At 40.0% G+C, this 22,886-nt stretch overlaps 1 protein-coding gene across 2 annotated transcripts in view; it reads left to right on the top strand.

Moving 5' to 3' along the window:
• Positions 1-323: 323 nt before the first annotated feature.
• The window catches only part of VPS13B (vacuolar protein sorting 13 homolog B), a 459,183-nt gene continuing 436,620 nt past the window's right edge, over positions 324-22,886 (top strand). For both annotated transcript variants that reach the window (XM_084281966.1, XM_084281967.1), the window contains exons 1-3: positions 324-466; positions 1,526-1,703; positions 6,670-6,813. In XM_084281966.1, coding sequence (XP_084138092.1) covers positions 1,557-1,703; positions 6,670-6,813 — 291 coding nt within the window. In that variant the 5' untranslated portion in view covers positions 324-466; positions 1,526-1,556. The remainder of the gene's footprint in view (positions 467-1,525; positions 1,704-6,669; positions 6,814-22,886) is intronic.

A 22,886-nucleotide genomic window follows, 5' to 3' on the forward strand; every position in this document is an offset into this window, starting at 1 on the left:
AGAGGGTTTTCCTCTGCGAGCACGGCTCTGGGCACGCCAAAAGCCAATTTTCTCCGCACGTTCAATACTGAAACTCAGAGCCTAGGCAGAACACCACACGGAACAATAAAGGAAACACACATCTTTATTAACACAGGCTGCGAACCAGCTACACGCCTGCTGCCACCCCACAACACCGGGGCGGAACTCCTGGCAAAAACACCTCTCCCCCGCCTTCACGCCCAACTTCCGGCCTCGCCGCGGTGCTCCCCTTAAACCCTTCCGGCCCGGACGATAGAAGGGAGCGCACGGAGCGGGGAACCAGGAAGCGGCCGTGAGGCGGCCGCGCAGAGCGCAGGGCTCCCGCTGCCCGGCCGGCCCGGGGGGGGGGGCACCGAGTCGCTGTGGGGCGGCCGCCCGGCCCCACACAGCCTCGGGCACGGCCGGCACGGGAGCTGCAGGGGGTGCCCCGGCTCGCTGGGGAGGGGTGCGTGTCCCAGGGGAAGCGCGAAGGTGCGGGGAGGGGGTGTGGGGTGGTGCTAGGGTAGCCCGGGGGCAGGGTGGGGGGCGTTGGGGTGAGGGGGGTTTTAGGGTGAGGGGAGTTTTAGGGTGAGGGGAGTTTCAGGGGGGTGTTCGGGCTCTGTGCGCGTTGGTTGGGGTGTGGGAGCGGTGAGGGGTTGGTCGGGGGTGTTTTAGTACGGGTGTTTGTTGGTTAGGGGTGTAGGTTTGTATAGGTGTAGCTGTAGTTGTGGCTTGTGGAAGTTTTGTGTGGAAGCAGGGGAGGGTGCTTGAAATCCTCTCTCTTTCCCTCCCTTTCTGTTTTTTTGGGTAGTGAACATCCTAGTTATTAGCTCGTTTATATATATATGTGTATATGTGTGTGTGTATATATATATGTATATATACACACACATATATGTATATATATGTGTATATATATATGTATTTATATATATGAGAGCTGGGAATTTGTAAACCCAAATAGATATGCTTTCATCTTGATACCTGTTTGATCTTTATGTGTAAGTATGCAGATGGTTGGAATTGTTTAGCCTGGAGAAGAGAAGGCTCCCAGGGAGACCTTACAGTGCCTAAAGTGGGCTACAGGAAAGCTGGGGAGGGACTCTGTGTCAGGGGGTGTAGGGATAGGGCAAGGGGGAATGGCTTTAAGCTAAAAGAGGGGAGATTTAGGTCAGATATTAGGAAGAAATTCTTCACGAAGAGGGTGGTGAGGCCCTGGCACAGGCTGCCCAGAGAAGCTGTGGATGTCCCATCCCTGAAGGTGCTCAAGGCCAGGCTGGATGGGGCTTTGGGCAACCTGGGCTGGTGGGAGGTGTCCCTGCTATGGCAGGGGGCTGGGACTGGATTGTCTTTAAGGTCCCTTCCAACCAAAACCATTCTGTGGTTCTCTGTCTGTATACATATCCTTTGCTTAGAATTTGAGGTAGATTTTCTTCCTGTGTCCAAGCAATGTGTTTGTCAATTTATTGGAAGTTATGCTGACAGATTTGTGAATAATATCTCATTGTCTTGTCTTTGTTCCTAGTGCCTGACGCGTAACACAGAAATCTTCCAGAATGTTGGAGTCCTATGTAACTCCCATTTTGATGAGTTATGTGAATCGCTACATCAAGAACTTGAAGCCTTCAGATCTCCAGTTGTCACTCTGGGGTGGAGATGTTGTGCTTAGTAAACTTGAACTGAAGCTGGATGTACTTGAACAGGTATGTTCTGTTTACAGGAGCTCCATTATGTGTCTTTGATTTCAGGAAAATCAAAGGAGTTTACCAAATAGTTTACATGGGTCTGCACAGATAAATGTTCGTTTACTGCTTGTTTTTCTTCTTATGCAGATCTCTTTTTCCTGCATTTAGTTACTCTTGCATTAATTCTATGCTATTTGTTTAGTGGTGAATGGTAATTCCTTTCATGTTCTACAAGCTAAGGGGGCGTGAAGAGAGAGGTTCTTTGTGTGTGTGTTTATTCTTTCAGTGACCATTGTTTAACAACAGAAACATCTAACTAAATCACTTTGCCGGTCATATTTACCAATTGCATGTAGTAACTAGTTCAGAATGTCACAGAGTCAAGTAAGACCTCTTTAATTATGCAAACTAAACACAGATTTGTGCTCTCTGTATTGTTTTATGGCTACAGTTTTAATCATTCCAGTTGTATCTAAGCCTGAGTAATTGAGGGACGAATTTTGTCAGCTAGTTTACGTGGATTAAACCTGAGGCTCCATAATTTAGCATTAAAAAGAAAAGCTTCACCAAGTAAAACAATTGATGAAGAATTTGGAGGCTGTAGTTAAATGAACCAGGTCAGTCTTTGCTGAGGAACTGCTTCCTTCTGTGCTTATCTGTGTTGACAGTTGAAGTGTGTCAGACAGATAAAGCTGTTGTACATGGAGTAGCAAGTCTGAGCTAGAGCCCTGTGTCCAATTGTATTCCAGATGAAGGGGCTGAGAGATAAATAAAACAGTGGAAGCAAAAACTAATGGAAGATACAGATAATACAGCTATGGAAGAGAGGCAAAAGACAAGGACAGTGTCTTCTCTTTAAATAGAGTAAGATGAGGCAAGAGTCTTTTATGTGTGCCTCGTATGTGTGAGATAAAAAAGAATGGAATAAATTGCACTCGGAGAGACTTAGACTGGACATTAAGGAAATTTCTTCTCATGTTTTAGTCAGATTATGAGGCATCAGAGTAGACTGTGGAGACTGTGTGGTCATTATCGGGGGAACCTTTAGAAATATGAAAGAAGTGTTTATGGCCAATGAAGTATTTCTGATCCTCTTTCAGAACAGGATCAAGCCTTTCAAGAGGTTGTGTCAAATTGTCAGTGTTTCTGTAAAGACCCGGATTAATTTCCTTCCAATTAATCCTTCCAAGTATTTGGTGCCCTTTGTATTTTCTGTCAAGGCAGATGCCTTTCAGTTCCTCATTTTATTGGTGCAGGTTGCCCATACAATTAGTGTGGATACTAGATGGCAGTTGGCAGGATGTGTTCCTCCTGTGTACATTTAAAGCCTTTTTAATGTGCTTGTTAGGGAATCGAAGAAGGATTGATCAGAAGGGAATTCTGGAGGTTGTCTGATCCAACCTCCTGCTTGGAGCACTCAGAGCTGTTTACCAGCATTATATGAGATCAGCTTTTTTCTGTCGAATCTTGGGTTCTCCAGCCTGAGTTGTGAAAACCTCCTTTGGGTGAACTCTCCCAGTGCTGTACTGCTCCTGTAGGGACAAAATTTGTCCTCACAACGAACAGTGACTTGGGATGGACACATCAAACCATGCATGTTACCTGGCACTACAGGAGTCTGCTGCCATCACTTCTATCGTTCACTTTCAAGTAGTTTCTCAGAAATGATCAAACCTTGGCCTCATCCTTGCCTGTATTAGCTTCAGCTGGGTCCATAAATACCCAGTGTGATCTGCTGCTGTCTTGGCTGTTGTAGAGGCAAGTGCTGCTTTATGCACCCATGCACAAATCTTATTGGCTTTGGGGATGTGAATGTATAATAAATACAAAGTGTAGCTCATTTTTTTTTAATATTTAGCATATTTAGGCATATTTAGGATGTCCTTTTTCTCTTTTTTAGTTCTTTCTCTTTTTTTTCCCCTTATTCTTTTTCCCTTTTTTTTTTTTTTTTTTTTTTTTGGAAGGGATTCTGCTTGATTCCTGCTCAACAAAACTTTTCTTTTTTTGAGTATGTAATAATGCAACATCCCTAAGCCTTTGCAGCTGGCAGGAAATTCCCATAAAAAGCTGCAATCATGAGAAGTTACCTGTATTTGTTAATTTACTTGGGAACATTGAACGTTGTTAGAGGATTCCAGCTTCTCAAGACCACTTTTGTGATATAGCTGTTGACGTAGATTTATCAGACCCAAAGAGAGAACATTTCAGTACCTGAAAAAAAATATATTTTTGATATACACGTGTATATTTTATATGCAGTCATGAAACTAAATTGAATATAACTTCTCGGAGTAACTTTGCAATAACTTCTAGGGTCTGTTTCTTCCCTGCCTGATTTGCCACCAGGCGGTATTTTTGACAATACCAGGTTTGTAGTGAAAGCTGAGCACTCAGGCTCAACCTTCTAGCTACAATGTGGCTTTCAGACATAATTATGGCATTCTTTGAATCCTCAGTTAATTTCATGATAATTATCTTTAGTTGAAGATTAAAGCTAATAAAATTAGCATCTCTGAAGATATTTTTGAGATTAACAGTACAAAGTTACTGTCATTGCCAGATACATGTTAATAGCTTGATAATTCTTTAGTGATGGAAAGGTTCTTCAAACATTTTAGCTAGCTCACATATTCTGTCTGTTATCTTGGTGGAAGTGTTTTTGAAAGTTAATTAAAAATGTAATCAGTGTGTGACTGTAGGGTCTTTAAACCCTTGGTTACAGTAGTAACTGTCAGTACATTTTGGGTCATGTATGTTGTTTCACTATGCTGTGTTTTGCTCTTGTAAATTAATAAGGAGCAGAGCAAAATATGGTTTGTGTTAAGACTTCATTAAGATTGTGTTTCAGGTGTCAATGCAGATTCAAATTGTGTTGCAGGGATAGCATGTGTGATTAAACACGCACACAGTAGAAAACCCAGCAAACCTCACTATAGTGTTACACTTCTATGATGACGGAATGTTTTCATCTGAAAGTGTTCAGAAATAGCAAAGATGAATATGAAAAATGATAATGGACTTAAAATAACTTCAAGGAAATAAGGGTGTAAAAATATCTTAAGTGCCTGAGCAATGTGCCACTGTGTTACTTGCGAAGCACCATGTGAAGAAGAGGTATTTGAACACTGACACTCAGGAACAGTACTTAGACCCCAAAGTTATGAAGAGTCCTGTATTTTAGAGCAAGGGGAATTAATATCATCTGGTCTGCAGTCTTGCGTGATGTCAGCCAGTTATTTACATGTCAAGCCCATGAGTTTGTTTTCAGCCATGTCATAACTTTTGAAAGATTTATATGATGTAAATGTAAAACGTGAAAGGTAGGGCCTAATCTGTCATAAGTACAAATAATACATTCAGAATTTCATGCTGTACTTAATGAAAGGGGAAAGGTTGCACAGGAAAGGAAGAGAAATAAAACCGGTCTTTGTTATGTTGGATTATAAACAAGTTACTAAATTTGGCACACATTTGTTTTGTATTGTCTACCGAAGTAACACAACAAAGATTTCTCTGCATTGCTCTAAGGAAACTTGCTCGTGCAATTAGGATAATGTCAGACACTGTTTGTATCAAAATTCCTTTGAAACAAAGGAACTATGTTTTGTAAATACGCAGAAGTTCTGTGTCGCTATGCATTTGGCTGCATTGCTTCAGTTTGAAAGAATTCCGACTTCCATTCATTTTTTTCAATACCATGCAGTTAGCTAGAAAAAAAAAAGGGAATATGTTAAATCCATCCAGAAAAAGATGTGTTGTAGAATGGGCTTTGAAGTAAATTCATAACTTCCATGTGTGAAAACAAATCAGGATCTAAAAAGACATTGTAGTACCGAGGTACATATAAAATTATGCATCTGTGAGTGAGGAAAGGGAATTTATTTCTATTATCGTAAATAGTAATAGTTTGCTGTTTGAGTCATGAAAGCATTGTTCCTTAAGTTGCAGCATGTTTTTTAGATTGCATATTTTTTCTGATCATTTATTTCTCTGGGCTCCCACAAAGCTGCAGGACAGAAGATACCTTTTCATTTTTGGTATTATCTGTGCAGCAATGTTTGTAGCTAAACTGCCCTGTACTTGGTTTTCAGTAGCTTAGCTGCAACTGTCTGGATTCACATTTTATTTGTGTTGATTTTCTGCCTAAGGAGAGAGGCTTTTAGCTAAAATCTTCCAGTGTATTTGTGAAAGAGATGAAGAAACGCGTTGTGAAATCAAATTAACGATTCTTCAACTAGTTTCAAGAGGAGGTCTGTAACTCATGTTTTGTAATGAGGACTTGAAATCGAGATCTTGTGTAGGCGTAGTCAAGGTGGCAGCCAAGAGTCCATGACAGGGTATGTGTTCTTCTTCCCTAACCTTTAAATTTATTATAACACTAGAATGAGAGTACAAACTGTACTTACATAAAATAAAGGGACCAAATAAGCATGTATCTAACAAAAACTCATTAGTATTTCTTATTAAAACTCTTCGTTGTTAGCACCTCATGGCTTTCGTATAGACTTTGTTTTTGTCTGTGTCCAATCTTAAGAGCTGAGCTCTTACAACTCAAAATACTAACATATTTTGGAAAAAGTCAGTGCTTTGTCAATGTTTAATTCCAAAGTTGTTCTCAGAATAATTCAGTTTGGGTATCAATTTAAGTACTTTCACCTGGTTCATTTCTACGTATCTCTGGAATAGTGACACATTTTGTGGTAGCTCCATGGAAGAGGTGGTTTAAACCTTTTATTATCAAGGACATAGTAATCCAGATGAGTCTTTAAAACAGACTAATTGTAATGTGTGAGCAATTATTGGGCCAGCTGCCAAATTCAGTGGCACACTGCTAATTTGGGGAGGGAGAAGAACCTTTGACTTAGGTCTTGCGCTAGATCCTTAAAATAATAAGGTTCAAGTTACAAGTAATAAATTACAAGTGTGTCTTGAATTTTGATATATTTCAGTAGTTAGTTGATCGTCTTTTTTCTTTTGTTGTTAGGAGCTGAAGCTACCATTTACTTTTCTAAGTGGGCATATTCATGAACTTCGGATTCATGTGCCATGGACAAAATTAGGATCGGAACCAGTTGTCATCACTATCAATACAATGGAATGTATCTTGAAATTGAAGGATGGGGCTCAGGTAAGAAATGTTTTTCTAACATTTAGAGGTTGGCTTCTATAGGTCGCTTTCTTTTAAGCCATCTGAGGAATCAGGCAAGTGAAGCTGTAGTCCTTGTTATCTTCTCAGAGGCTAATATTGTTATTCCCATCGTGATTAGTATCTTACTTGATATGCATTTTTAATGCTGTATTAGCTGTATTAGTATTCTTTCAGGTATAAACCCGTGTTAAGAGTGCTCTGCCATGATTTTCATTTTGCTTGACAACAAATGGGTTGTGAGAGCAATATAGCATCCCTTCCAGGAAGCAGTGATGGTTGCTTGAGAACGCAACGTGTGGCACCACTGGACATGAGGCATTTCTCAAAAGATGAGTTAGTGTTGAAGGAATGCTTTAAAGATTTGGGAGGGTAACTCTTTTACCTTTTGACATTATATTAATTAATATAATGTGCTTGGAATGATTACGTGTAAGGGTGTTAAAGGGCTTTTTGTTTAGCTGATTGTAATAATTTGTCCATTAGACTGCTTCATATGCTTAGAAAAGATTTTCTTCTGACATGGCAAAGCTCAAACATGCAGTGGCTCAATCTTGTTGTATTTGTTGTATTGTTGTATTTGTGACTTTGTCAACAAAAGGTACTTGGGTATGTTAACGTTTGAACTTGTCTTTTTGGTAAGTGTTGCACTTTAACTCTAGGGAACCCTTAAGTGTTTTTTGTTTGTAAGCCTTGTTCACATTTTAATTTCAACATGTTTCTCTGCTTGTATTAAGTATCCTGTAAAAGAAACTTGCAATTTGTGCAAAGCTCTCAGGTATTTGGTAAGAAGCTTAATGAGCTATATTAACATTTAACATCAAAAATTAGATATTAGCCAGCAAGAACATAGCAGTACGCTTTTCTATTATGTTTGATATTTCCTGTAATTTTTTTTTCCACAGTTCCAGAGGTAAAATGCTTTTGTTGCTGGAGTAGAAATCTCTAGCCCTAGGTATGCCACCAGCAAAGCATATACTTATGTCCTGTAGTTATACTTGATCTGTGTTGCATGCATGCACATACACAGGTACGCACACCAACACCTAAATGCTAAGTACTTTTCCAATGTTACGGTAAGATTTTGAGGCCAGATGTTCTTCGAGAAATGTGTTTGAGAAGCAGCAAATTAAAATTAATTATAGAAGCTGCAGAAAAAGATCTGTAACCCATGACTTTGTGCAATCCAGAACTAATATTTGATATTGGACCATGCAGATGGCTACTGCTGGAATGATCAGATTTCCTGTTTGCATGGTATTTGAAACTTAAATTTTGTGGTGCATACAGCAAAAGGTCAAATGTCACGAATGTAAGGCGCTCTCAAAACAAGTATTTGTTACAGATGTTTAAGATTCAGGGGCAAGAAAGGATTTTTCAAAATTGCAACTGACATTTGGACAAATTATTCAGTGGTACGTACACTCAGGAGAGTAAAATTTGGATCTGTGCCATAGCAGGATTATCTTTGACTAATAAGAATGTAAATGAAAATACTTTTATGCTGTTTTCTGAGGATATGGTTTAAGAAGTTGACAGCTTGAATTTTATTTCTTAAATTACTGTTCTAAAAAGAAAATATTTTGACAAATTCTTGTGTTGTAAATTCCAGTATGACTGTGCAGTTGGCTAAGGCCAGTTGTCATAAAAATGTTTGTAATTAGTACATGGGAAAAAAAAAAATTGGATGAAATAGAATATTTCTGTGGAAGATGGAAGCAAAATAACTTTTGGAGAATTTAGCTGAAGCTAGAACCGTTCTGCCCAGAGCTTCATGTCAGAAAATAGCATAAATAACAAGAAAGTTCAGTTCTCAATAGTTTATTGGCTTAGTTCTGCATCTCCTTCCTCAGGCAAAACCTTTAATGTGCACAAGTATAAATTCACCTGAGCAAAAAATCCTGTTTCAGACTCTAGCATAACGTATACCCTCCTTTGGAAAGGGGCTATTTCGAAGAGTGTTTGTTTTGAAGAGGTATGGGGATTATAGTTCACAGCATTGTTTGACATTACTGTGCCTTGAACCTTATAGGTTTTGGTGGACAAAGAAAATCTTTCCCTTTGTGTCTTTTTGGGTAGTGCTAGTCTCTTGGAAATGCTTCTGTATATTTGTGCTTTAGTTTCACTGATGCCATGTCCTTGTTGGTTCAGTTTCATTGTTCGGTTTTCTTTTTTATTGTTTGGTTTTGATACTATTGCAGTGTCTCCTTTATTTAGATAAGTTTGGAGTAGGCAGTAAGATGGACAATAATGGCTCAACTTCTAGTTTCATGGTAATATTCTAAGCAGAGCTGTTGTGCAAGTGGTCTGTAAAGCCCACAGTGTGGAATTAGTGATGCTCTCAGCAAATTTGAAAATGGGAAAATCCTTGAAGGTCACTGCTTTTCCCACCCTTTCTGTGTTTTCTTTCCTTCTTTGCTGGTAATACTCCCACTTTCATAACTGGTGGAAGTGTTAAATAAATATGGCTGCTTTATAAGAACTTAAAACCTAAGTGCATCAGGGACAGAACTTTGCAGTGAATAAGGTATTTGGTTGAACATCCTCTTTTGGTTATAAATTTGGTTAACGTTAGTGCGGTCAAAATTTGGTGTGTGGCATTTTGCATTATGTTTTGATGTCTGCCAGCTTTGTGCGACTGTGCTTGTTTTATTGCTTCTGAGAGTATTCTTTTGCAGCACTGAGCTTTAAGCATGACCATTTACATCACCAAATTCCTGAGAAGTGTTGGTAAGTATGATTGAGGTGTGTTCCTCCAGACCTAAATGCAGTTCTGACCTTGTACTCTGACTTGCATTCACTTAGTTATGGTAATTACTTCTATGAGAGAGTTCCTTGTGACTGTTAGGTATTGTTTCAGAGGGTAGTTGAAGTTCCTGTATTATATTGTTGTAATTATTTGCATGCCAGAACTTTATCTAGAATTGAAATCCCCTTGCCAAACCTCAGTTGGGTCAGTTCCCTACAGTAGAGTTTCAGTTGCCTTTTTTGTCCTGTTGGACTTCCTAATGCTTTACTTTTCCTACTCTTCCTACCCATTTTTTTTTTTAATTGAAATCTGTTTGGAATTCTTTGCTCATTCCTCTCCTGTGCCACAATAACTCTGTGCCCAAACCAGAGGCTTTAGATTCAGTCTGTGCTAATTGGAAAGGGTAAGTCTGCATCTGTCTCCTTCACCTTAACAGCATTGTAGCTAACCACAAGACTAATCGTTCTCTTCAACCTTGAATTTTGTGGTTTTTAGTCTCGGAAATGATGCAGATGGCAAGGAGATTCAAGGAGAAATGTATTATCTGTGTTACTGCTTCGCTTTGGAATTCTTGTCTTTAATCAGGACACAGTGCATCAGGGAGCAGTCAGTGTGTATGATGAAAAATGTCTCTGCCCCAAGGTCCTCTGTGGAGCTCGGAGTTGGACTTAATAATCCTTGTGGGTGCCTTCAACTCAGGATCTTGTATGATTCTGCAACAAATTACCAGGTTGGGAAGACAATTGGATACAGACACTCACATGGGCACAGGAAAACTAAGTAGTTGTTTGGATCAGCATATAGACAATTAACCACTTGTTCCTTTCATAAGGCGTTACAAAGAAGGTTTTGAGGGAATCTAATAACTTTGTGAAAACTGGAGAAACAGCTTGCAAGCGTGGCTGTCAGAAGAGCAGACACATTCTTATCTGAAAATCGGCAGAGACTGTCATCGAGGAATGCTGAAAGCAGAAATCGATCTTGACTCGGAAATGATTGAGATGGTAGATAGGGTGTGCAAAAAGGTTATGAAGGACTTTGAAATGGAAGACAGAAGGCTTGTATTTGATGATGAGGTTATAGTTATAACGTGTTTGCTTAGGTGGTAAAGCTAGCTCTAGCTCCTTAATGGTGGTTTGTTATTTTTTTCCCCTTCTCACCTTGCTTGTAGTAGTTCAATTGAATGCGATTGTATGGACAATCAGTGTTTTCTTCTGTTGGAGTGTATGTGTATGCTGTTCAGTGGCAGTAAAAATATGGTAAGACTTTAAATCAGAGGACTGACAGTCTTTAGTGGTTCACCTTTCTGCTCGTCTTTTGCTTATGTATGAGCTCAATCCAAGTCTGTATCGAAATATTTTCATTTGGTACTTGCTCATTTTCATAGTGATGTCTCTTTAGAGCAGTAAATGTGATAGTGAAGTTTCACATTTGCATGCAAAGTGTAAGGTCAAGAGCACATCAAGGCTGCCCTGCAGGATGCAAACTATGTTGTCAGCTAGTGTTGCTTGAACCATAATTTCACATTAATAACAGATGTGAAATTCAGTGTCAATTCATGCTGCTTTTATTTGTGATTTAATAGCTTAATATAACAAGGAGGATTTTGTCTGTTTCTCTGTGTGCACAAACAAATAAGTATATGGAAGTAAAAAGTGATTTTTTTTATATCGCTTTTAATTAACAAAAGTTTCCTTTGTGTAGACCAGACTTAAAAAAAAAAAAAAAAAAAGACAATTTTCTTCTGCCTTTGTGGTTCAAGGCAGGAATTGAGACCCACTTAAACCAAAAAGAAATCTTTATTTCCATTTAACTTCTGTCCTTTCTGATGATTGATTTTTCTTTCTGAAACAGGGTTTAACATTTTCTTACTGATTCAGAATATCTACCACATGCTGACCTATTTGTGAAACCTGTGTGTATGTACATTGTTAAAATTGACTTAGACGTTTTAGTTTCAATTTCTGGAGAAAGTCTTCAATGCTGGTATTTGATGTAGAATTTAAGGCCTCATAGACATCACCTAACTGAGATGCAAACACCAGTTTGCAATGCCAGGTGCACAAAATAAGAGTGAAATCACTGCCTCAAAGAGCAGTTCTTGGCTTCTGTTGGCTTGCTGTTGATAGACTCTGTAAACAGCTGTTTTCTCTCTTGTTCACTGTCCTTATGGACTCTAAAATACCCCTGTGAAAAACTTAAGGACTGTTGTAAATTTGAATACAGGTCTACCTTTTTTTTTTCTGGCACAAAAGAGAAAAGATGCCTTCTTAGACCTGCTAGTTAGAGGGTGGATGGCTTTTTTCCCCCAAATGTGCATTACTCTAATTTTTCTCACCTTTCTTAGTATCTTCCCAGCATTATCTTGCTTCTTACATCTTTTCATCATCATCCTCCCATCTTCATTTTGTTCAGGCTACTGATTTTGGGATTATCTTTCCAGCATAGAGGGTCCAAACTTAAATGGTTTAGGAATGAGGGCTGTATAGGTCTCTGTAAGCGAGAAGACAACCCTTGTAACCTTTATGTGATGTGTTGGAAGGAATAGTCTCTTTGCTGAGCTTCAACTTCGTCCAGACACCTGGAGAAGCTCATGTTTACTAGCCCTGGTCTTCAGTGGGGCTTTCAAACAATATTTGTGCTGGCTGGATAATACAGCAGGGCACAAGCAATCTAGGATATTTCTGAAGAGCGCTGATAATCGCTTCCAGAGAGAAGTAATAGAGCCCCTAACACAAAAGTGTTCCGATAGACCTTTTACAAGAAAGGAAAAATTAGTCAAGGATGACTAGACTGGGGGCAGTCTAGGCTGCAGTGACCATGAAGTGGTGAGTTTTGTGCACTTGAGAGAAGAGAGCAGGGCAAAAAGCATAGCCGCAACCCTGAACTTACAGAGAGCAGGCTTTAACCTGTTGGGATTTGAATGGAAGAATCCCCTGGGATACAGATCTGGAGAGAAGAGTTGTTGGTATTCGAGGATACCTCCTTACTCTGTAAAAATGGATGCGTACAAGAGGTGAAAGCAGGGACAGGTGACCTGGGAGAACTGTACAGATGTTGTCTAATCATGCAGGGATGGGGTTAGGAAAGGTAAGGCCAGCTTGGGGTTGATTCTGGCAGGGGACGTGAAGTGCAACAGAAAAGGATTCCACAAGTACATAAACTGCAGAAGGAAAACAAGGGAAAATGTGGGCACCCTGCTGGGTGGGACAGAGGCCCTGGTGACAAAAGACATGAAAAAGGCTGAAATACTCAACGTCTTCGTGACCTCAGTATTTACTTGTAAGACAGGCCTTCAGGAACCCAAGGCCATTGAGACCAGAGAGGAAAAGTACTTCCTCAGTGGAGGAGGATCAGGTTAGGGAACACTGTCGTGGTTCCGCTCGAGTGGGCAGCCGAGCTCCACCACAGCTGCTCTCTCACTCCCCCTCCTCAAAGAGGAATGGGGAGAAAATATGTGAAAAGGGCTCAAGGATTGAGATAAGGACGAGAAAATCACGCAATAATTATTGTAACGGGCAAAACAGACTCGGCATAAGGAGGTAGTAAGATTTATTGCCTACAACTAACAAGCGAGAGAAGTGAGAAAACAAAGGAAAAAAACCAAAAGCACCTTCCCCCCCCATCCACCCTCTTCCACCTCCTCCCCCCGAGCGGCGCAGGGGAATGGGGAATGGGGGTTATGGTCAGTCTACAGCACTTCTTCTCTGCCGCTCCTTCTCGGTCACTCTCGTCCCCTGTGCTGTGGGGTCCCACCCACGGGATGCAGTCCTTGATGAACTGATCCGGCGTGGGCTTCCCACAGGCAGCAGCTCTTCCAGAACTGCTCCAGATATGGGTCCGTACCACGGGGTCCATCCCTCAGGAGAAAACTGCTCCAACCTGGCTCCCCTACAGGCAGCAGCTCCTGCCGGGTCACCTGCTCCTGCGTGGGCTCCTCTCCACGGGCTACAGGTCCGGCCCAGAATCTGCTCCGGCAGGGGTCTTCCACAGGCGGCAGCCTCCATCGGTGCAGGGCCACCTGCTCCACCGTGGTCTCCTCCACGGGCTGCAGCGTGGAACCCTGCTCCACCGTGGTACTCCATGGGCTGCAGGGGGACATCCTGCTTCACCATGGTCCTCACCACAGGCCGCAGGGGACTTCTGCTCCGGCGCCTGGAGCACCTCTCCCCCTCCTTCTACACTGACCTTGGCGCAAGGCTGTTCCTCACTCCTCTCACTCTCCCGGCTGCTGTGTGGCGCAGCGTTTTTTCCCTGTCTTAAATATGCTCTCACAGAGGCGAAAAACAACATCGCTTATTGGCTCGGATCTGGAAAACAATGGGGCCCTTCCCAAACATGGGGCAGCTTCTAGATCTTTCTCACAGAAACCACCCCTATGGCTCCCTGCTACCAAAACCTTGCCACGTAAACCCACTACAAACACTTAAACAAACTGGACATAATGGGACTTCATGAACATTCATGAGATGCACCCACTAGTGCTGGGGATGCTGGCTGATGCCATTGTAAGGCTGCTCTTGATTATCTTTGAAAGATCACAGTGATTGTGGTGATTGAGAGGTTCCTGAAGGACAAGAAGGAGAACCTAGGACAATACAGGCCAGTCAGCCTCCCCTCAGCTCCTGGGAAGGTGACAGAGCAATTGAACTCAGAAACCATTTCTGGGCACGTGAAGGACCAGAAGGTGACTGGGAGTCATTACCATGGATTTACAAAGGCAAAATGGTGCTTAACCAAATGGGTTGTTTCCTACAACAAAACACATCAGCCCATACACTCTGACCCACCTGAAGAACCCTGCAGCTGGCTGAAAGAAGAACAAAGCACCTACCCCAAAGAGCAGCTCAGGCAGAAAGAGCTCTGATGGGACACCTGTGGCTTATATACCATTAGGCCCACCTGGCACCCAACCAATCACCTGGGAAAGGGGCAAAAAAGAAATCAAGCAGGATGAGCAGCAGCTGTGTTCTTGTTTTATCTGGCCTAGCTCAACAGTATATAAAGCACAGGAGAGAAGTGGGCTGTTTCTAGAAGCAACAACTCCTGTGCTTTTACTTCAGCTTTGAATGTGGAAAGGACAATATGACCAAGTAAGTAGCTGAAGCTCTTTCAACTGGAATTAGCTTAAACCTTTCTTTGCACTCATGGTGGATGAAGACATCTCTGTATTAATTCTTAGATTTATAGCTGCTGTTAGTAACGTTAACCATGATTTCCTTTTGGATCTGAACACTCTTGTATGGCAGTAAAAGGATTGCTTAACATTGGCTGTCCATATTTTTCTTTTGGTGGCCCTTAAGTTCATTGTTTATCATTTTTAGAGAACTTCCATGTGGATAACGACCAGGCAAGATTATGACTGGTCTTAATTTCATTTAAGTACTATGAAAACCAGGAAAAAATTACGGGAAAAGCTTACTGAGAAAGTTGAATACCAGCAAGCCAACGTAAGTGGTGAAAGTTTTAAATACATTCACTTTCAGTGGGATTTGTGGAATAAAGGGAAAGATATAGGGATAAGAAAATGAAACTTCCCTGAACATGGAGAATTTTTGTTTTTCCCTGCTGGGAAAAACAACATCAGCATAAAGTTCTCACTTTCCCGTGGCCTATTTGATTTTTAATCAGGTTATTTTAATTTGTACTGCCTTATACAACATGTGAAACTGAGCACATGGTTGCTGTTAAGGAGATTAATATAGATCTAAAGATATGTATCTGTGCCTTCTTTTTGACTGTGTCAGAGTAAATTAATCAAAAGCGAGTTTTCAAGCGGCTGGCTGAAGAGGGGATACTGAACAGCTTTGCTTAAACCTGGATTAATATTCATATGTTCTAGCTGAGCAAGCAAGAGTGACCATGTAATTTACCTAGTTTTTTCCCCACTAATCGCTTTCATATGAAAACCCTTTAAAAATAAGGTATCGTTTTAAGTTGCAGTAATTCTGTTTACAAATGAAGAAATTGCCTCTGCTTTGAATTTGTTTGGAGATGCCTGTGGGCACGTTTCTTAAGACTCTAGCTTAGTCTGGATGAGCGAGCTTTGCTTTTAGGTGTTCCTGCTAAACAGCAAGACTTCTGATAGCAAGCACTCCTGGTGGCTTTCCTGAGCACATCTGGGTGACATCTTCAGCAGCAGTGCTGTAACTAGTTTGTGAGAATACCACAGGGACAAGGCATAATAAATGTGTATTTTGAGAGTACATGTGACTGTTTATGTTAGAAGGATCTAAGTAGGAGGATGCTTTTCTAAGCAGGCCAACACTGGACAACAGGACAGTGAGTATGTGAGTGCTCAGTGAAACCAACCCTTGTGCTGCTTGTAATGTTTTGCAGTGTTATCGTGACAGTACAGATGGACGTGGAAGATGTAAACAAGACACGTCATAAAGCAGTCAAACTTATTTTGGGCTCTATTCTTAGGAAAGAGCTCAGGCTTTGAATACAGTTAATTTCAAGAGGAATATTGTCAAAATCATCCTGGTCGTTATTATGGAATATATTGAGATTGTCTAACACCAATGATTTTATATATACATATATATAATATTTGATAGATGCACTTTGTGAATTTTCAATGTAATGAAGACAAGACAAAGCCGTGGCTCTGTTTTAGTGTATGCATTGAAGACAAGGAAGCTGCCAGGAGCTTAGCATGTAGTTAATTTTCCTTTTAGTGACCATAGCAGCTGTGGTAATAGCATTTACTAAGTAGTACATGTTGCCTTTTTTTTTTTTTTTTTTTTAGCTTGCCTATTGTCTTCTGAACAAGAACTTTTTATCTCCTTGTATTGTAGATCAGATCAAGTTTGTAGTTCTTGAAGAAATTTGGCTGTCCAGACTTAGTGTGCCCTCATTGTGCAGTGATCTCAGAATTATGAGCTGGGTCCCTCTGGGTTGCAACCAAAAGGAAATTTGACTCCAGGATCACTTCATCTGCTGATGATCATCTAATGGAGAACTGTTGGGTTGTTAACAGAGTCAGTTCTCTGAAGTTGCTTTGGCTTTCTAGGTTTGGGAAGTCTTATGTCTTATCCACATTTAATGCCTACTTCACTGCTTTTCATGGTTAGCATGTCTGTGACAGTCACTTAATGAAATGTCTAATTATGAACATGACACAAGCACTTTTTTCCCCCCCCTCCTTTGTAAAAGCACCTTCCTCTACTGTTTTGTGAGACTGGTAAATCTTGCTTTGCTTCGTACCTAAGGGTTCAGAAAAAGTTTAAGTGCCAGGGAAGCAGAATACAAGCTTTCAGAATGACAGCTTTTTATCACTCCATTTGTTTTTAAAATAGCTGAAGTAGCAAATACTCCACCAACAGTCTGAAATTGCTCTCTCGTAATGCAATATTTCTCAGGCTATGAGAAAAAGGAAATCTGTCTGGTAGTCAGGCAGGTCGAGTAATGCTACAGACAAATACCTGTACTTCTCATCTAGCCATTTGGCCTGGACAGGAGACAGCAAATTGCTACTGCTGTCCTACTTAGAGCAGTGTGTCAAACTCTGTATAAACAGCAGATCATTCTGCTATGAAGGTATCTGTGAAGAAGAAACCTTCAAGGTAAAATTGAAGAACTGTAGATGTATGAAGATCGCAGTGACTTAGAAAGAAGGTAATGGGCACAACTGAGTGGTTCAGTTGCACTTTGGATTTTCATCATTAATTTTCTTTCTTAGGCATGAGTTAGTGTAGTTGATATTATATCCTTTATGCAGATAAAGCTCAAGGCATGGTCTCATTATCATGAATAGTTATCTGCTGCTGTTGCTGCTGCTGTTTGTTTTCTGCTGCTGTGTACTGTAGGAACCTAAAGCAAGAATCTTCTTCGTTTCAATTCTCAGAAGACCAGTCCTAATATTCCTGTTGTCATGTTCCTTCTGCTTCCCTGGACTACCTCTTTCTAAACGGGTGGTTTGCTTCAGTTTGTAAAAAATGATTTGAGAGACGATCATTGTAGCACAGTACTGGTAACAGTAAAGCTGATTTATTGCCTTCTAGCTGCTATGCTGATGGAGGACTGTGATTTTAAAAACAACTTTCTTCCAGTGTAGTGATGCTGGCCAGTCATCAGGGTTTTGATGAGGCTTAAGACCTCAGGTCCCCTAACCACCTTGGCATAATTTGTGTGCTTCATACCTTTTACTATGCTCATAGTTGATTTGTCTTAAGGATATGAACTGGGCTTCTTGTGGCCTTTCTTCTTTTTAATTTAGATATTTAGAATTTAAGATTTGGCTTATGTTATTTTGGTATATTGGCTTAGACTGATTAATTGACTTCTAAGATACGTTGTATATTTTGTGGTGGTAGATGTATTGCTTCCTCTTCGGCAAGCCTACTTTATTTTTTCCCCAAATGTCTTGCCATTGCTCTCCAAAAAACCCCAGCAGTTCAATTGTCCTTTAAATTCCAGGACAGAAATGTACTTATGCATAGATATGGATTGTACACATTTAATGTTTTAATGCTTTAATACATGTAAGTGCATTTGAACATATGAACTTCATTTTAACTCCCAGATGAACTTTCCTATGCTTGGTGGCTGAGGTTTTTGTTTTTTATTTTCTATTATGTATGATAAGTTAGCTGGGAGCCCTGGTCGGGAAGGTTAACTATCACTGTTGATGGAAAATAATTATTTTTACTTGCTGAAAATTGAAATGTGAGGAGCTTCTTGCATATGGGCTACCACAAAAATAAGATCTCTGTAGGTAGAAATCAATCTGTAAGTCTTTTCTTGGAACAGGAGTGTATTAGGAGTAGAGTTGTGCTGATGTAGAAGCTTCAAACTATACTGTATGTCTTGGCTGAAGCATTTTTCCATTTCAGAGTTGAGGAAAGATGCATATTGCTGATAATATTGTATTGTTTGCAAGTGGGTTACAAGTAATAGTAATTTTTACACAGTTCTTTCATATCCATCTCCATGTCCTCCTCTTTCATTTTTGCTTCCACCACATTCTCTAAAATTGATCCTAGCATTTGTCTGTAACTTGCCAGTGGCAAGTTCTGTTCCATGTAAATAAATAAATACAGGACAGCAACAGCCAGTACAAGTGCTTGACCACAAATACACACATTTCTCATTAGTCATGCATATGAAAACTTACAAACCTATGTCAAATGCCAATGTTAACAACAATATTATTTATTTTAACCAAAAGCAGGTGCTTTGCTTTTCTCTGTGTGATCATGTTTTTGTGCTCATCTCTGTATGTAAATTCTCCTGCAATACAATCTCACTTTATTGCTGTTTCTCTTAGATTTCTTTGACACGTAACATCTGCATTATCTCATTTTTGTTGTAGTTATTCCCACTTCACCTGGGAAGTAGTTCACAAGTTGACAGTCTGATGGTGTTGCCCGTATGGAGGGTGAGAATGGTATTGTTTTGATTTCAGAGGAAGTTGGTATATTGCTGCTTTTACTCATTTGAAACTGCAGTTCTCTATTTCCTACTTGGTTGCTTTAGATTTCCTTGCTCATTCATGTTACTTAGGAAGTAAGGAAGCAGCAGACTTGCTCATCTGTTGTAATGCATTGATGTAGAAAACTAGTCCTGTATACATACATAGATAAATATGTTTTACACACATGTGTATTTATGGTAGCTTTCCACCTGACTAGTTTTCATTATTGCATGATGTTTAGGAGGAACGATTGCGACAAGAAATGTAAATAGAACATACTACATAGGTTAACAGTTGCTCTATAAATTTATAATCCTACTGTTATTCCACGCTTTAAGAAGGTGATGATGCCAACAAAGGACCAGTTTCTGACTGTTCCATGGGCAGGCACTGTCATGTATGTCCACCTGAATGGTCATCAACATATATTTAACTTTCTTCTTTCCTTCAAATCAACACCAGCCCCCCCCCCCCCCCTTTTTTTTTTCTGGCATTTCATGGACCACGTTCACATATTCTGTAATCACTAGAAAACTGCAGACCCCAGGCTGAGTGTTTAGTTAAAATGTTAGGTTGAACTCTTGGCAAAGCACGAGTTAGAAAGTGCCTTGTTGAAACCTAAAAAGTAGGTTTTTTCCAGTACCAGCTAGGGTAACATCCAGAACTTTTTTTTTTTTTCTCTGAATTTGTTGTGATGCTAGAGAATTGAGGGAATTACATGTAGCAAGCCATAATCTTAGTAAGGTAAGGGATGGTCCAGTAAATCAGGCATCAGAGCTAATGCAGGGGTGACCATTGCAACTTGGCTTCTAGAACTTCAGAGTGTGGATCTCAGCGTTGTGGTAGAGTGAGTGCAAGCTCAGGAAAATTGCTTTCAGTAAATGCAGATTAATACCATCTGCTTCTAAAAATTAAAATAAAAAATTGTCAACAGATTAGTAATTGAAGCTATTAATACCTCCCACCAACAATAGTGATTTGCATATGCTAATATATTTCAGATGAGATCACTTGTGTTAAATGATTTACTGTCTCTGGGATATGTATGAGTACAAATGGGGACGTGTGTGTATGTATATAAGTTTAATAAGTAATAAAACTGAGTGCTCATGTTGGAGAACACTTCATCAAACCTACCTGTACCTCCAGAAGATGATGAGGCTGCTGGTTGTTCACTCTGAGCTTCTGGAAACTTACTCCTGAAATACAACCCCTTGAAGATACTACTTAACCTTCAAAAGAATGCCTGCCTTAGCAGGTCATGTGTCAAGGTACAGCAGAGAGTTTAATAAACTATTGCGTTTTTGCATAAACTTAAGGAAACTAGTAGTTGAGCAACTTAGGAATTGCTTCAGAGTGACTAGTTGGAATAAAACATGACATGCTTCTGAGTTTAATATCCTCAGATACTGCTTTTCATGTACAAGTATATTACATCAAAATTAGTAGGGTAATAAAACGACGTCTTGCCTAAAATACATGCATCGATATGTAATAATTTTGGAAATTTAGAAATATCCTGACTGCCTACACTTGGAAACGTAATACAAATGCCACTTCATTGTTTTTGTGTGTTGGGGGTCTGTATACCAAGACAGCAAAGAGCATGATGCAGGGATTCTGTGTATGAGAAACTCTTGTGGGATTGTCTGGGCAGGTAACTGCTCAAACTGGCATGTGTTAGCCAGCCAGCATTGTGATTCCTCCTTGCCATGGTCTGTTTTTTGCTTCCAGTGGGGACTAATAAGGTCTGAGAGTTGGAAGCTGGCTGGTACATCACTGATGTAGCTGAATTTCAAATTTAAAGCCAAGTTACAGACTTAACACCAACTGCTTTCAGAATGAAGTTGTTAGGTGTACCGTTGGAGGTGATGCCTGAGCTAGAAAAGGTTGTTTTGGTTTTCTTTTATTGCTGTGGTTAATTTGGGGAATCAGTAATTGTTGATGCCGTGGTAGGTGCTGTTGAGTTCTGGAAAGGAACCCATTTGCACAGGAGCAGAGATGGTGATTGCTGCGATGCCATCACTACAGAATCACATTGCAGAGCAGACCATCTTTTCAAGGTTATAGAATAAAGAACATGAGATTAGATTCCTTGCTTTCTACTTTCAGCTGGCAAGTTTTATCAACAAAAGCTTATTATTTTAAAAATGTTTATTTTAATTCTGCAAATGGACAAGTACATGTCAGAGTTGAAACTTGGATACCAAAACCTCCTCACATATTTATATTCCAGGAAATAGGTTTATTGAGACAAATGTCAATACTAATGTGTATTTCTGTTTATGAAGTACAGCGAAACCATTCCCCTACGTAGATGGAGGAGTATAAATTAGAAAGATTATGAGTAATCCTCATACCATTACTGGTTTTAGTTAACTTTTTTTCTTCCCCTTGACCTACTACAGCAAGGAAATATAATGCCAATAGACAGTGTCTTCATTTCAAGGTGCAGGGTGAAGGGATTACTGTATCATCTTTGGCGTAATTCCTAGAAGTCTAGGGTTAGATTCTGATTCCCCTTTCCCTGGCATAGATGTGGAATACCTCAACTGATTTACTTTGGAGTAATTCCAGGTTTGTCCCAGTCCAGCTGACATCAAAATCAAGACCCTACAATCCAGCTTTGTTTCATGCAGTTGGGTGCAGAGTTTGGATTGGTATGGCTTAACAGGGAATGAGGTGAGGTAATGCATTTAAAAATATTTCCTTAGAGAGGAAGTAGTTTTTCCTCATAGGTTGATAGATTAAAGTGTAGTTAAATTTGTTGGAATGTATTTTAGCTCCTCATTATAGCAAAACCTATTTCAGGATAGGCATGATTACAGACTTTGTAGTGGGAAAAAAACAGTCATTTATCCACCTTTGGTAAAGGCTTCTTTAAATTCTGAAAGACAAGAAATACTCTTAATTTTTCAAAGTACAGAGTGTACTCTGAAATTATAGCTTGTTCTCCTTGGAAAGAGCAGTGTTTGCTCTGAAAGGGTGTGACTCAAGTATAATTTATTAGATACAGTTACTGAATTCAAGTAGAAAAAGTTAATTTATGACTTGTGACTTACCTCAGAATACCCGCACCGAAGCAGTGGCTCCTGATAAGTAAATCTGATGCAAAAGTGACACAGGTTGTGTTTTATTTTCAGCACCTTTGAACAAGGATAAACTTTGCTCCAGTAAACTGTGTTTTTTGCCAGTAGAATAGGCAAATGTTCAATTTTAATCGTGCACACTCTTGTAAACAAAAATCACCATCTTACCTTTAAACAGCCCACAGAACCTCGGGGAAATTGTGTGATGCTGCTAGCAGTATCCTGAACCATCCAGTTGTCTCACGCATCTTAGTTTATGTTTATTTATTTAACAGTTGGAGTTAGACTTCAACTGTAAATATTTATTTCTTTGGAGAACAAACTTGATTGCTCCACTGAGAAATATGAAAGCCTTCTTCCTGACGCCTTTCCCCCCCCCCCCCCCCCCCCCTCCATTTACATGTTTTTCATTGAGTCTGCCTCTGAGCTGATAGGAAACAACGCTCTGAGGCCATCCTGTTGGCTTACTGAGGATCTTCACTTGGTTTCATTTACCCAGGCAGTGATCTGCTCTGGGCCAGTTGGTGCCTAGCTGGGCCATCTGTCAAAAAGCAAAGGTCTAAAGAGCCCAGAGTACTTGAACCTGCACTCCTTCAATCCTTCATTTTTGATATATTTTCTATTGCATTGCCCCTAATTGGGGGATGAATAGCATAAAGCTGCTTTACCCTTTTGTACATGTATGAATCATTCTTCTGGAAAACTTTATGTAGATGCCTCATTGACTGGAGATATTTCATTCACAAATATTTTCAATAAAAGCTCAAAATGTATCATGGAATCATAGAATATCCCGAGT

Source organism: Netta rufina (assembly GCF_964035555.1).
Source record: "Netta rufina genome assembly, chromosome: 2".
Taxonomy (NCBI): Eukaryota; Metazoa; Chordata; class Aves; order Anseriformes; family Anatidae; genus Netta; species Netta rufina.